The sequence below is a fragment of the Lepisosteus platostomus genome, chromosome 4, assembly GCF_059453375.1.
Source record: "Lepisosteus platostomus isolate fLepPlt1 chromosome 4, fLepPlt1.hap1, whole genome shotgun sequence".
Classification (NCBI taxonomy): domain Eukaryota; kingdom Metazoa; phylum Chordata; class Actinopteri; order Semionotiformes; family Lepisosteidae; genus Lepisosteus; species Lepisosteus platostomus.
Genome location: NC_142614.1, coordinates 41,427,643 through 41,442,004, shown reverse-complemented (window position 1 = coordinate 41,442,004; position 14,362 = coordinate 41,427,643). Strand labels below are relative to the sequence as shown.

At 38.8% G+C, this 14,362-nt stretch overlaps 1 protein-coding gene and 1 long non-coding RNA gene across 3 annotated transcripts in view; one reads left to right on the top strand and one right to left on the bottom strand.

Annotated features, from left to right (window-relative positions):
- The window catches only part of LOC148673177 (uncharacterized), a 41,155-nt gene extending 36,723 nt beyond the window's left edge, over nt 1-4,432 (top strand). For both annotated transcript variants that reach the window (XR_015935952.1, XR_015935953.1), the window contains exons 3-4: nt 1,914-2,047; nt 2,578-4,432. This is a non-coding gene — a long non-coding RNA (uncharacterized LOC148673177). The remainder of the gene's footprint in view (nt 1-1,913; nt 2,048-2,577) is intronic.
- Nucleotides 1-14,362, bottom strand: part of cspg4ba (chondroitin sulfate proteoglycan 4ba) — a 57,147-nt gene that overhangs the window by 32,518 nt on the left and 10,267 nt on the right. Inside the window, exon 2 of the mRNA XM_088629506.1 lies at nt 2,572-2,735. Within this exon, the coding sequence (XP_088485632.1) occupies nt 2,572-2,735 (164 nt within the window). The remainder of the gene's footprint in view (nt 1-2,571; nt 2,736-14,362) is intronic.

Here is a 14,362-nt window from a genome sequence, read left to right as displayed (position 1 = left end):
GCTTCATCTGTGCCCTAAAAGCGATACATTGACTATGTTGATGCTGTCACATGCTCTAATGTCCAATTAGAGCATTTTCTGCATCACTTCACCAATTTTCACCCATCCCTTAAATTTACTCCACTCCCATCTGCTCCATTTGGCTCCACAACTGAAATGTTGTGTTTCTTTTCATTACCTATCAGCATGAAATGAACCTTTATCTGTATTTAGTACAACCATGTATTACATTATTATGCACACATCAAACAATTCAAACCTAGGACCTTTAATTTTGACTACAATCTTATTCCCTAGTATTAGAAAAGCAGATTGTTGATGTTGTCACAATTGTTGTTTTCTTACATTCACAAATGAAATGCTTATTCAAGTGACAATAGTTCATATCCTAGGGTATTATTGTCTTAATTTTGTTTACAACAGAAGAAGAATGTTCTGTACTTTATGATCTTTAAGACTTCCAGTCACTGTATATAAATTGTCACACAACTAAGAACACAACTAATTGAACAGTACATTATCCAAAACGCTTTAAACATGAAAACTGTTTAGTTTCTTTTTAAAGAGTGTTATGTAGTAAGGGGTGGCCCTGAGGAATTTGCCATTGCTCAAAACACAGGCCTTGAGCCAATTGAGAGGTGCAATTAAATTAGACACAACTAGCCTGATGCAAGTCCTTAGCACTCAGAATGAATGGAATTTCATATGATGAAAAGAAGCTGTTAGAATAGCAACTCCCCTGAGGGCAGTTCAGGAGGCTAATAAGACCAGTTGGAAAAGAAAGAAATTCTGCACATAGGCTCCAAAGAGGAAGAAGAGACAGCAAGATCTTTGTAGATCACTGCACTACCATGCAATTGGAGTAATGCTCTTCCCAATTTGTATGAATGATCTGGCAAAGCATTTGCTAGAGTAAGACTGTGCTGGCTAACAGGACTGTGGAACTGAGCAAGCTACTAAGGCTTGAACAAGATACAACGATTACTTCACTGAGAGGAAGTAATGATAAACCTATTGCACAGGGTTGAGTGCAAGATCAGATTTCTAATCATACATACCATTATACTAAAGATGCAATGATAAATTACATTTGCTGCACATCTAAGCTATTGTGATGCAATTTATTTCTTGTGTATAATGCCATGAATTAATTTTAACATGAGAACACCTAAACACTCAGTTAAGTAAATGAACCATTTATTGTTTAAATTTCCCAAGATTATTCATTTAAAGGAGTACCTACTGTATAGTCAAAAATTAAAGTCACATTCTCTCTTCCACAAATCTATGAAATGCTTCTTACCTCTAGTGATTTTTTAAACAAAGAAAAAAGAGTACACTGAGATACAAAGGAACATTAAAAAAGACTTTAAAAAGATTAAAAGAGAGCTAAAAGTTGTATTGCTGTAGAGGTAAAAACTGCTATATCAAACTAGCAAAAGAAAATAAACGACAGTAAAGACCTTTAAAGGGCAAAAAAGAAATAGATGATCAGGATAACAGGATATAAAAAACAGATATATAACAGAGTAGTCAAAAGTGAAGACATTTCCAACTGGAGTAATCCATCCATCCATTTTTTAACTGATTTAACCAATATAGTGTCTTAAAGGAGCCTATCCCCGCAATCAATGGATGCAAAGCAGGGTACATTCTGTGGATTCTGTAAACACTCACTGTCCTGTCCACCTATTCAACAGATAGTAAAAAGTAAAGAATTTAAATTAAAAAACAATATTAGGATTACAAGATTTACTAGTTACCTCATAAATAATACCATGCAGTACAAATATGAGCACCAGAATAATTACAGTTTTAAAAGCAATGTCAATTAAAGATGGGTTAATTGAATGTCTTCTGTCTTGGGTTGATTAGATTATAAATAATCATACCTCATATGTTTTGATTTTTAGCACAGACACCTTTGAAAACCTGATGGACTGGTGGTTTCCAGGACCAAGGTGGAAGAACACTGCTATATTTAGCAGCCATATCACTCTGCAACTCACAACTAGCAACCCACTGAAGCCAAGCATGTGTGAGCCTGGTCAGTACCTGGATGGGAGACCTCCTGGGAAAAAGTTAAGGTTGCTGCTGGAAGAGGTGTTAGTGGGGCCAGCTCACCCTGCGATCCATGTGGGTCCTAATACCCTAGTATAGTGACGGGGACACTATACTGTAAACTGGCGTTACCTTTGGATGAGACGTAAAACCGAAGTCCTGACTCCCTGTGGTCATTAAAAATCCCAGGGCGTTTCTCGAGTAGGGGTCTAACCCTGGTGTCCTGGCCTAATGTTCCCATGGGCCCTTACCAATCATGGCCTCCTAATAATCCCCATCTATGAATTGGCTTCATTACTCTGCTCTCCTCCCCACTAAAAAAGCCGTCGAATCATCCAGGTGAATGCTGCACATTGGTGGTGATGGAGGGGAGACCCCATTACCTGTAAAGCGCTTTGAGTGGAGTGTCCAGAAAAGCGCTATATAAGTGTAAGCAATTATTATTATTATCTGAAATGGCTGAAATGACCGTTTTATAACGAAGGGAATGATCTTTTCGGTCCTCTGTACCTGCAGGCGAGCGGAGTGCAGTTCCACCAGGCAGTAGTCCGTCTGTCCAGCAGCCAGGAACAGCAGGCCATTGGGACTGGAGGTCCGAAACCTCGCATGGAAAGAAGTGCGGCTAGATGACTCTACAGTCTTCAACTCCACATAACCATCACCATAAAAGGAGGCTGTGAATGGGAGGAAACATTTAGTGGCTAATAATGGAAAATAATGAAAGAGATGTTGCACTAGGCACAATTCTTCACACTGACACCCCTGTACCCCACACAGAGTACACTGACACCTCTGTATGCCACATTCTGTCTGCAGTCATACAGGACACTGACACCTCTGTACCCCACGCAGGAAACTGACACCCCTGTACCCCACACTCTGTCTGCAGTCATACAGGACACTGACACCCCTGTACCCCACAAAGAACACTGACATCCTCGTACCCCACACTCTGTCTGCGGTCACACAGAACACTGACACCCCCTGTACCCCACACTCTGTCTGCGGTCACACAGGACACTTAAACCCCTGTACCCCACACAGGACACTGACACCCCTGTATCCCACACTCTGTCTGCAGTCATAAAGGACACTGACACCCCTGTACCCCACACAGGACACTGACACCCCTGTATCCCACGCTCTGTCTGCAGTCACACAGGACACTGACACCCCTGGCTCAGATCTGGAGGTCTATTTTAGGAATATTGTTACATAAAAACAGAATTCATGATAGTGAAGTGAAAAATCTTGAACTTTAGTCAAAATGTTGCACTTAAAATTATGTCCATAAAATGAGAATATCATGCATAGCTATAGCATACCCTGAACCTCAGTCATTGGATGACCTTTTGAGTTTTTCCAGCTGTAGTGCACTATCAGCCTTTCCACACTGAACCATTTCAGCCCATTCTTTTACCCCCGACACTAAATACAGCAGCCCTCAGACAGAATGCATAAATGACTCATGTTATGCCCATTGGCCCCATTATTGCAAAAACTATTAAAGATTTATTGCAGAAAAATAGAGTAGAAATAAAGCATGCACTGGCAAGCTGGTCTTCAGCATCTTGGTCCACATTTTGGTATCGCTTTTAGCTATGTGGGCTTCAAACAACTAAAAAGGGCAGTCTTAAATAGTACAGTACCAAAATATTTTACTGTATAACTAGTCATCCCCTTTGCTATTGCAAACCTAAATTGATTCAAGTGCACGTATTACTGTGATTAGTCACACTGTTCTGTCTTATCAGTTTTGAGTGCACTGTTCTACGATGCCTCCATGTGGCTTTTTTGTGCAACTTTCCTAAAATGCTCTTCAGCAGTTAAATCTTTAATTTCTATTGGTTTAGAGACCGCACATGCTTAAAAGTTAAAGGGCATCTTCCATTTTGTTCACATTCATTTTCAATATTGTTGGAGTTTTAAGCCTTACCTCATTGAATCTACAACTTTGTCGCTCTGGCAAGCATTGTAAGTAACTATTTATCATCTTTAGTATATGTACCACAGTTCAGACAACGAATTTGTTATCGATGTACAGTAGTTTTTTTTAGCTAGAGATGTTTCAATGCTCCAGTTGCCTGGGAGCTGTAAACAAGCAGCGTATAAGCTGTGTGCTCCAGTACTATTTACTGTTTAACAGTATGACAGTTACAGCTCTGTTATCAGTCAGTTATGTAGTGCAAAGTCCGCATCCTGCATGTATTTGAAAAATCATCTAAAAAGATCTCGCACGTTTCCTAATATTTATGTATATTTATATTTGTACTGTATTACTGTACTACTGGATTTATTGTAATTGTTAGTGATCTTTTTTTTAGTTTAATACCGTTGCGTGATGTGTCGCTTAATAAACATCATACGATAAGGTGTTGATCCTGCGTCATGTGTGCTAGTGAGAACTATTTTTATTTGTCAATTTGTGCAGCTTTACACACAAGGAGGATGGAGTAAATGCAATTGGTTGTGGCCTCTGTGTGTAATAATAGTGGTTCACGTGTTCTCAGAATAAACACACCAGTCTGTAAGATTACTTAGTCATGTAATGAATTTCAAGAAAAGATTAAACCATGAAGAACAAAGAGCTTTCAAAACAACTCAGGGATAAGGTCGTAGAACGGCACAGATCAGGAGGAAGGTATAAATAAAAAACAGTAAAATCGGTCATTAAGAAGTGGAAGGTATATTGTACCACACAGACACTGCCTAGATCAGGCTGTCCCTCCAAACTGAGCAGCTGGGCAAGGGGCTACAGAGTTTAATGGCTGAGATAGTAAAGAATGTCCATGAGTCATCAATATTCCTGTCCCTCAACAAAGCTGGCTTGTATGGCAAATTGGTAATCCCACCTCAAATACCCAGTGGAGTTTGCAAAAAAAAAATCACTGAAATGATATTGTAAACATCTGGCAAAAGGTTTTGTGATCATAAGAGACAAATATGGAACTTTTTGGTCTAAATGCAAAGAGTGACATCTGCAGTAAACCCTGCACAGTGCATTACACAGTCAGCACTGTCGCTACTGCCAAGCACAGTGGTGGCAGCATTATGTTATAGATCAGCTACTCATCATCAGAGACTGGGGAGCTTGTTAAGACTGAGGGAGATACAGCTGGAACAAAGTACAGATTAATTTTAAAGGAAAACCTGCTTCATTGTATTATAGATCTAAATCTGGGATTAAATTTCATGAAAAATTTAAGAACAGGTTTTGAAAGAATGGGTGAAAATTGCACATTCCTGGTGTGCAAAGTTTTGTAGTAACTTACCCAAAAAGGCTGACAGCTGTGATTACTGTCAAAGGTGCTTCTACCTTATAATGACTCAGAGGGGTGAAAACTTATGTAATCTATATTTTAGAGTTCTTATTATTAATGCATGTTTATTATGCATATTCATTTATACTGTTTATTTGTTGACATTTAAAGGGGAACTGCAATGCTATTTTTATATTTAAATATTTTTGATATTTTATTTATATGAAACCTCCAATTTACATAAAATAGGTTATTTTATTAAGTATGCTCAGTGCCATGTTCTGCGATTAGGCAACCAAACTTCCTGTTATGTGAAACAGATTATTACATTGTAAATGAGCAGACTTGTGAATACATCTCATATAATGTATTACTCTCGACCAAGTTGGTTTTGCCGACAAATACTACTTACTGCAGATCACATTGGAACATTTCTGCAGTAAAATGTCTCCTGCACAACCTGCACAAACCTATTCACTCATTACATTAGTCATTACGGTGACTAGTGAGCAGGAAGGGAGACCGGGTTGTGTGACACCATGGTGGCTTAAAGTACTTTCACAAAGTTTATGATTTTGTGTTTAATTTGAAATTTGTAGAATTTGTCTGTGGCATCAATGAATTTATTTTGTTACTGAGATTGAATAATCAGTCTGAGAAATTGGGGTACGGTTCTTACATCAATAACTGTGTTTAGTTATAGCATTCAAGTTGAACTGTATGTTCTTTTTTAAGTTTTGTATTTTCTTACACCTGAATTTAATTTCCATAAAAATGTAAATTAGTACCTGGTAGTTTACAGCAAAGTAAGCCATTACACAAAATAGGAGTTTTACAGTATAAGCCTTTCTCAAAATGTCATTTTTTTCCCTTTACTTTAATCTATACTTTATCAGTATTTTGCCAAATTCGAAGAGCATAAATCACTTAAACAGAACATTAAACCTTTAACTAGCCTCATAAATGTCCCCTTTATCCAAATTCAATTAATGCATGCTAATGAGCTTTTTAAAAGTATTACAAAGCAGTTGCTAAATAGAGGCAACACTAGACATATCCACAACTTTGAGTGTGATGGATCAGTTAAAGTGTTTGCTGCCTGAATAGCATTATTTCATTAAAGGGTCACAAGTATATGCCTGATTAGAAAGCATCTTTTTCCAAGTGGTGACAGAGCAGCTGATCAATTAAATGCCTGTCCACCCATTATCAGAAAGCTGCTTATTTCTGGTAAGAATGACAACAACCTGGAGCTTTCCCCAAAAACACAGTGCGGAAGAGAGTACTACACTGTTGATGGGACCAGTCCATTGAAGCATGCACACACAGGAACAATTCAGAGATGCTAGTTAACCTACTATGGGGAGTATATCTTTGGAATGTAGGATGATACCAGAGCAGCTGGAGAGTTCATGGAGTTGGGGCTGGAGAGCATCCAAACTTCACAAAAAAGGTATCCCAGTCCAGCATCAAACCCAAAACATGCAAGACCACAGTTTTAAACACCACACCACCATGTGACCCCATCCATTACATTTTATATTTTATATGTTATTAAATATTACATTTTGAATAATATTTTAATTCAAATTGCTTATTTTCAGTATTTAATATTTATAAATATGTTTAATTTTGTCACCATAACCATTATAGGCAATAATATTTTAAGTTAAGACATTTATGGGATGTTCTATATTTTTTGTTCTATACTATTTTGTTCTGTTTTACCACTAGTACCCATAATATATTTGTTTCTTTATTCTAATACTATTTAATATATCTTCCCGCAGCTTGAGAAATGTTGTTGTTTTCTTTCTTGGTCAACACGGGTAAAATATTTTCACCAACTTTACAATGGCAAACCTAAATTAATTCAGGTGCATAAATTACATCAATAAGTTAAACTGTTCTGCCTTCACAGTTTTGTGTTGTTTCCTGTGCTCTGTGGCAGAGACACTGGGGTGGCATAGGGTGGCAGCTGAAAGAATGTCAAGGCAAAGAATTTCTTGCCACCCCAGTTTTACAGTCTTATACTGATATGAAATATTTATAGTATTACCAATTCTTAATACCAATTATAATTTTTACATTTTTCTGACGGCACTTTGATTTTAAACCACCATAACATCTCATTTCAAACTCAGCCCCCCCCAAGCAAAAAAAATGGTTGCAACCACTACTCTTCCCCTCCTCCCATCCTGCGTGTCACATCTTGAACACAGAGCGGGCTGCGGGTTTTTTTCAATAACCTCCTACAAAAAGAAAAAAATCCACGAGCGGGACTCGGAGACGTGCAGACAGAGCATCGAAGACGAGTCATCTTGTCCGTGCTGATACGGTTGAATTAAGGTATGCAACTATGAAAATGACAAATACATCGAACAAGTTTTATTAACCTTACATTTCTAGTCAATGAAGTTACCACTTCCTATACTGTCTAGTGTTGTCAGTGAGTGTTGGCTAACTTTGTGCGGCTTGTCAACATTGGCTAGCAGCTAATGCTAGGTGTGACTCACAGTTTAAATTGGAGGTGTAGTTCAATTAAACTTATATTACCATGATTCTAGAGGTTTGTACATTTCAGAATAATTATAAAGTAAACGGGATAGCACGCATGCTTTTAAAAAACATTAATTAAATGAGATAAAATTGGGGCTACGATTTACCTCACTGTCTAGCTTCAGAATTCTATGATATTAATGTTGATGCTCCGAGGAGTGCTGAGGTAGATGCCATGAAGGCCCGGTAAGACCGCTTCAGAGAACATGTTAGTGCTGTGAAGATTAAAGATTTCTCCAAGCGCATAGTTTCTCATTTCAAATCTGATGGCCATGATCACACTGATCTCTCCGTCTGCCTTCTCAAAGAAGGGTTTCTTAACTCCTATAGCAGAAAAACATCTGAAACTAAAATTATCCTGAAACTTGGTCCACAACCTCTCCCTTCTCTCAACGACAAACTTGTTTTCTTCTAACCCTTCTATTGATTTGCAGGTTTCACTTCACACCTGTCTTACCCTCTCTCGACTTCACACCACTCTGCCTCCCCCCTTCTCCCGCCTCCTCCCCTCCCCCAGCTTTTGTTCTCCTATGCTTTATAATCTTTGCTGTCTGCCCTGTCTTTTTCACACCCAAAAGAGGCTCCACAACCAAAATGTTGCGTTTCCTTTCTTCTCTTTTCAGCCTGAAATTACTTGTTACTTTGAAGCTAGGCCTAAGTCACTTTAAATCTTGCAGCAGTTGCAGGAGTTAGGCTAGCCTTGTCCAGTGAAGAAAATGCAGAGGAAGGACGATATAAGGAGTTTTTTGTCAAAGAGACCACTAACTAGTAGCAATGAGCAGAAAGGGACACCAGTAGTACAATTGCAGGAGATTGAAAGAGAGAAAGAAAGGGATGAAGAGATGGAAGAAATATCTCTGAGAATCAGTAAAGAGTTACAGGGAGAAGAAGAGAGTATTAACAAAGAGTGCACAGACAATCTGAGAACAACGAGTCACAGGAAGAGACCCCAGAGTCCCCAGCTGCTATCCCCAGTCCAGCTGGCCCTCATGGTATGTTTTTTTTTAATATTTTCCACTTCTTCTGTTCTTGCCCAATGTTTTTACTTACCACAACACAAGTAGTTGTTTATTTTTTAATCAAAGCTGTAGTACAGTAGGCAGCATGGGCTAGTTTTCAACTTGGTAAATATCTGTACTGAAAGTACTTATTAGGGTTCAAGGAAATAAACACCAAAAGGTGGAGGGTAGCACCTAACTTCTAAAAAGTAAGTAGGGACAATTCCTCAATTACACAAAAATGTATTTGGCCATGTCCATGTCCTGATTAAGGCCGACTAGGCCAAAATGTTTAATGCTTAACATGGCCAAATAAATTCTGGTGTAACTGAGGAATTGCCCCAACTTTTGTGAAGTTAAGTGAGTGCACCTTTTGGTGTTTATTTCCTTGGATTCAGAAATTGTTTGGGTTTAGCACAAGTACATGTACCACATGTACAGCATACTGTCAAAACATCTTTTTTTCACCTTACAAATATCGCAAGACTACGCCCTATGCTATCATTAACTGTGGCTGAAAAGCTGATCAACATATTTGTATTCTCTCGAATTGACTACTGCAATGCTCTACTCCCTGGGGTATCTATATCTACTCTGAACAAGCTGCAGTATGTCCAAAATTCAGCAGCCAGAATCCTGACCAGGTCTAGTGCAAGTGTTCATATTACTACTATCCTGAAGTCCTTGCACTGGCTTCTGGTCAAATTCCGCGTAGACTTTAAAATCCTCATGCTCACCTATAAGGCTTTACATGGCTTGGCACCTCAATACCTGTTTGAACTTTTATCGCCCTACTCCCCACCTCGCAACCTCCGCTCTTCAAATTCTGCCCTCCTTACTGTCCCCCAAGCCCGTCTACATTGTATGGGCGACAGGGCCTTTTCCTGCTATGCCCCCAAGCTCTGGAACTCTTTGCCCAAGGATATCTGAGAGTCACCTTCTCTAAACTCTTTTAAATCCAGACTCAAAACCTTCTTCTTCTGAAAAGCCTTTACTTAACTGTTTCCATTCTTCACCCCTCTGCTCTTCTTAGTACCACCTTCCACGGTCTCCTCTATTGTTATTGTTGAAATTGTAATTGTGTCTTATCTTGTGAAATCTTCTTATTTATTGTTGTAGTCTTCTTATTTATCGTTATTGTCATCCTGTAAAGCACTTTGAGAAGCCACCTTTAAAGGCGCTATATAAAATAAAGTTTATTATTATGATTATTATTATTATTATATTCGCACCACAGCCTGAAGGCCGTCTTGGAATAGCACATCCAATTGCATAGCAACAGTACTTATTAGGGTTATTAAAGTGTAATGAGGACAGCCCCATCACAGTGTAAAATTGTTTTTTTTTCTTCATTTTGTTTTTCTTAGATATATCATAGTTCAGAGGTAACGACCCTACTCAACCAACCCTGCAGACATTCCCCAAAACCCTCCAGGGTGGAGCCAAGTAAAGTTTCCATACAGAATGGTACAAGACACATCTGTGGCTAGAACACTCACAGTCCAAAGATGCAGCATATTGTTTTGCTTCAAAGAGTGTATTTACTTCTATAGGTGGATATTCAACATTTAAAGATAGTGGATTCTGTTCACACGCAAAATCTGAGCATCATGTTATGGCAATGGTTGCATGGGCATAGAATAAAAGAAAGATTGAGAAAAACACATCTGTATTTGACTGAAAGAAAAAGAGCATCTTTTAGCCGAAAATCCAAATTATATTAAAACATTAGGCAAAGTACTGTTGCTAACAGCAACCCAAAATATTGCCCAGTGGGGTCATAGGGAGTTGTCCGAGTCAGAAAACAGGGGCAATTTTCTGGAGCTTTTAGATCTCTTAAGGAAACACGACCAATTTATAAAAACTAGATTAGAACAACAAGCCAAAAATGCTATATACATTAGCAAAGATATTCAAAATGAAATGCTAAGTGTTTTGGCAGAGATGGTTAAAAAGAACATTATTAGGGCATAGCAGTGGCTCTGCGGCTCAGGATCGGTGCCTGTGGCTGAAAGGTTGCTGGTTCAAATCCCGTGGCCGGCAGAGGAATCCTATTTCGTTGGGCCCCTGAGCAAAGCCCTTAATCCCAGCTGCTCCAGGGGAGCTGTATATATGGCTGACCCTGCGCTCTGACCCCAAACGTCTCTCTCCCTGTCTGTGTTCCTGTGTGTCTCATGGAGAGCAAGCTGGGGTATCCGAAAAGACAAATTCATAATGCAAGAAATGGTATATGGCCAATAAAGTAATCTTATCTTATTAAGGAAGTCAAAGAGAGTGGACAATTTTCTATCATAGTTGATGAAACTAAAGACATAAAAGAAGAGCAAATGTATTTTGTTCTTAGGTATTAGTATAATGGTGTAGGTCATGAGAGTGTTTTAGATTTTCAAGAGGCAGAGAGTCTGGATGCTGCTGGTTCAATGGAAAACATTATATGCTGTTTAGAGAAGCATGGGTTAGACTATAAAGAGAACCTAGTTGGGCAAGTTTGTGATGGCACATTCATTATTTGGGAGACATTAGTGATACATTAGTGATACACGATGGGCATGCAGGCACATAATTTGTCATAATGTAATGGATAGGCTGCCCGCTATTGTGCGGGTACTTGAAAATATTTCATATGAGGACAACCCAGACAGAGCTGTTAAAGCCAGAGTGCTACTGTTCCAAATAGATCTGAATTTTATTGGATGCCTGCAGTGCTCAGAAAAGTTTTAGGTGAATCAATATTTTTGTCACAAATGCTCCAGTCAACAAAACTTGACCCTACCAAAGCCCTTGAGCTGATTGAAGCACTCCAACAGACTCTTGAAGACTATCATAGAGAAGCCTTTTTTGATGAGCTATTGGTTGAAATTGTTAATGCATGTGAAACTAATAACATTTCTATAACCCAGAACACCCGTAAGAGGACAAGACTGCAAACAAGTAGACTTCCAGGCAGTCTTGTTACATCCACTCTTGGCCAGCACACAAAACCAGACAGCAAAGAGTCTTTACGAGTTAAAGTATATGACCCTGTCATTGATTGTATGATTGGTGAAATGAAAAGCCGTTTCTCCAACTCAAATTGTGAGATGATGAAGTGTATCCAGGCATTAAATCCATCAAACAGCAGGATTTTGAATGAGCAGGCTATTCTCTTATTGGCAAATGCATATGGAGCAGATGTTGAGGATCTCAAACATGAACTGCATCAAACATGGAGATTATTGGATCGACAAATAAAAAGTAGAAAAAAGCTGTTGGAAGAACAACTGAACTGTAGGCTATGCAGGCTTCTCTGAAAAGGGACTATTGGTGTATCTTAGTAGATCCGTCTGCATGACACAATGATAGGCCACTCAATCTCACAAATTTTAGGTGGACACGCTGACCATGATCTGCATTCCTTGGTTCAAGCATTGGCATTCAACACACGCACATACTGCGTGTATTAGGAAGGCACCTAAAAGTATAAGGCACCAGTATTGTTGTATTTTTATTTGCATTTGTATGGTGTATAACTCATTTCTGTACTATTTATTGTGTTTTTAATTTTTTATCGTTTCATACGATCATGCGTTTTTTTCAAACTGCTGCATAAATTTGTTGCTTAATAAGTATCCGCCGATCAGATGTTCACCCTGTGTGCCTTGTGATGGTGAGAAAGGTTTACACCAGTCAATTTGTGCAGCTTTGTACTCAAGGAGGATACAATATATGCAGGTGATTGTGGCCTCTGTGTGTAATAATAGTGGATCACATTATTTCAAAATAAACACACCTGCCTGTACGATTACTTCAGTGAGGTCGTGAATTTCAAGCAAAAATTAAGCCAAGAAGACCAAGGAGCTTTCAGAACAACCCAACCAAGGTTGTAAGCAATGGTAAGGAGGAGGATATAAAAAAGCAAAGACACTAAATATCCCTTTGGGTATAGTAAAGTCAATCATTAAGAAATGGTAAGTACACCAGCCTGATCTTGGAAGTGTCTTTGTGGTGTGTCTCTCCAAACTGAGCAGTAAGGCAAGGAGGAAACTGGTTAGGGATGCCGCAGTGAAGTCAACACTGACTTTGAAAGAGCTACACAGTTCAAAGGCTGAGATTGAAAAGAATGTCCATGAGTCAGCAATATCCGCATCTCTTAATAAAGCTATATGTAAACCCATCACAAATCTCACATGGAATTTGCAACAAAGCATTTAGCTCATAGCATAAACATGAGGAAAATGTTTTGTCAGATCAAAAATTGGAAATTGGACATTTTTATTCCAAATGCAAAGTTACATCTGCTCCAGAACCTACAATACATCACTCAGTCAGCACCATTCCTACTGTCATGCATGGTGATGACAGCATTATTTTGTAGCTCTGCTTCTCGTCAGCTTACCTGCGGAGACAGGTAAATCTTAGTGGAACACCTGCTTCAATCTGCTAAAGACTTAAAACTGTGATGAGAATTCAGCTTTCAGCAGGGCAATGAAAACAGATTGAAAAGTGAATGTCCTTGAGTCACCCAGGAAAAAAGCAGACTTGAATTCAATAGCAAATTGCAGTCCACCAATAATCAGTTTCATTGACCTTGAGCAAGTTTGCAAAGAGTGGGTGAAAACCACACCTTCCTGGTTCGCAAAGCTTTTGACAACATCCAGAAACAGCTGTAATTGCTGCCAAAGGAGCTTCTACCATGCACTGACTGCAGGAGAGGTAAATACATCTTCATTTATCATATTGCAAAAGTATTCAGACCCTTGACCAATTCACTAATTTTACTGAATTACAAATCCTACATTGAAATTTAGTGATCTGATATTTTTAAGCACTGAAACTCAAAATTGGTTATTTTAATGTGACATTGTTTTATTTTATTCTTAAGAAAAATAAAAAACTGAAATATGTTTTTCACACAGGTGAAAAACAATTGCTCTAATGAGGACACAATATCTTATTATTTGGCCTCTACCTGTGAATCATTAAAATAACTGCCACATTTTCTAGATAAAAACCCCACAGTTAAGGGATCATTATCCAAGTTGTGGATCTGATGGACAGCTGTGAAAATAAAGACTAAAGAGTATTCCGAAGAAGTTATGTCCCAGTGGGCACTGTTGGTTCAATTATCAGGAAGTAGAAGCGACATCAAACCACCCAGACACTGCCTAGAAAAGGTTGTCCCTCAAAACTCTCTGTGCGATCAAGAAGTAGACTTGTGAGAGAAGCCACAGAGAGGCCAACAATCACTTTGAAGGAGCTAAAAAGTTCAGTAGCTGAGAGTGGAGTAAAGGTGCACCAGTCAACCATATCAGGATCTCTGCCTGTATGGTCTGTATGGGAGGGTGGCACAAAAGAAGCCATTATTCAAAAAGAATCATGTGAAAGTACAGCTGGAGCTTGCCAAAAAGCATGATAGTGGACCCAGTTGCAATGTGGGAAAACATTTTATGGTCAGATGAGACCAAGATAGAGCTTTTTAGCCAAAATTCAAAGCGATATGTGTGG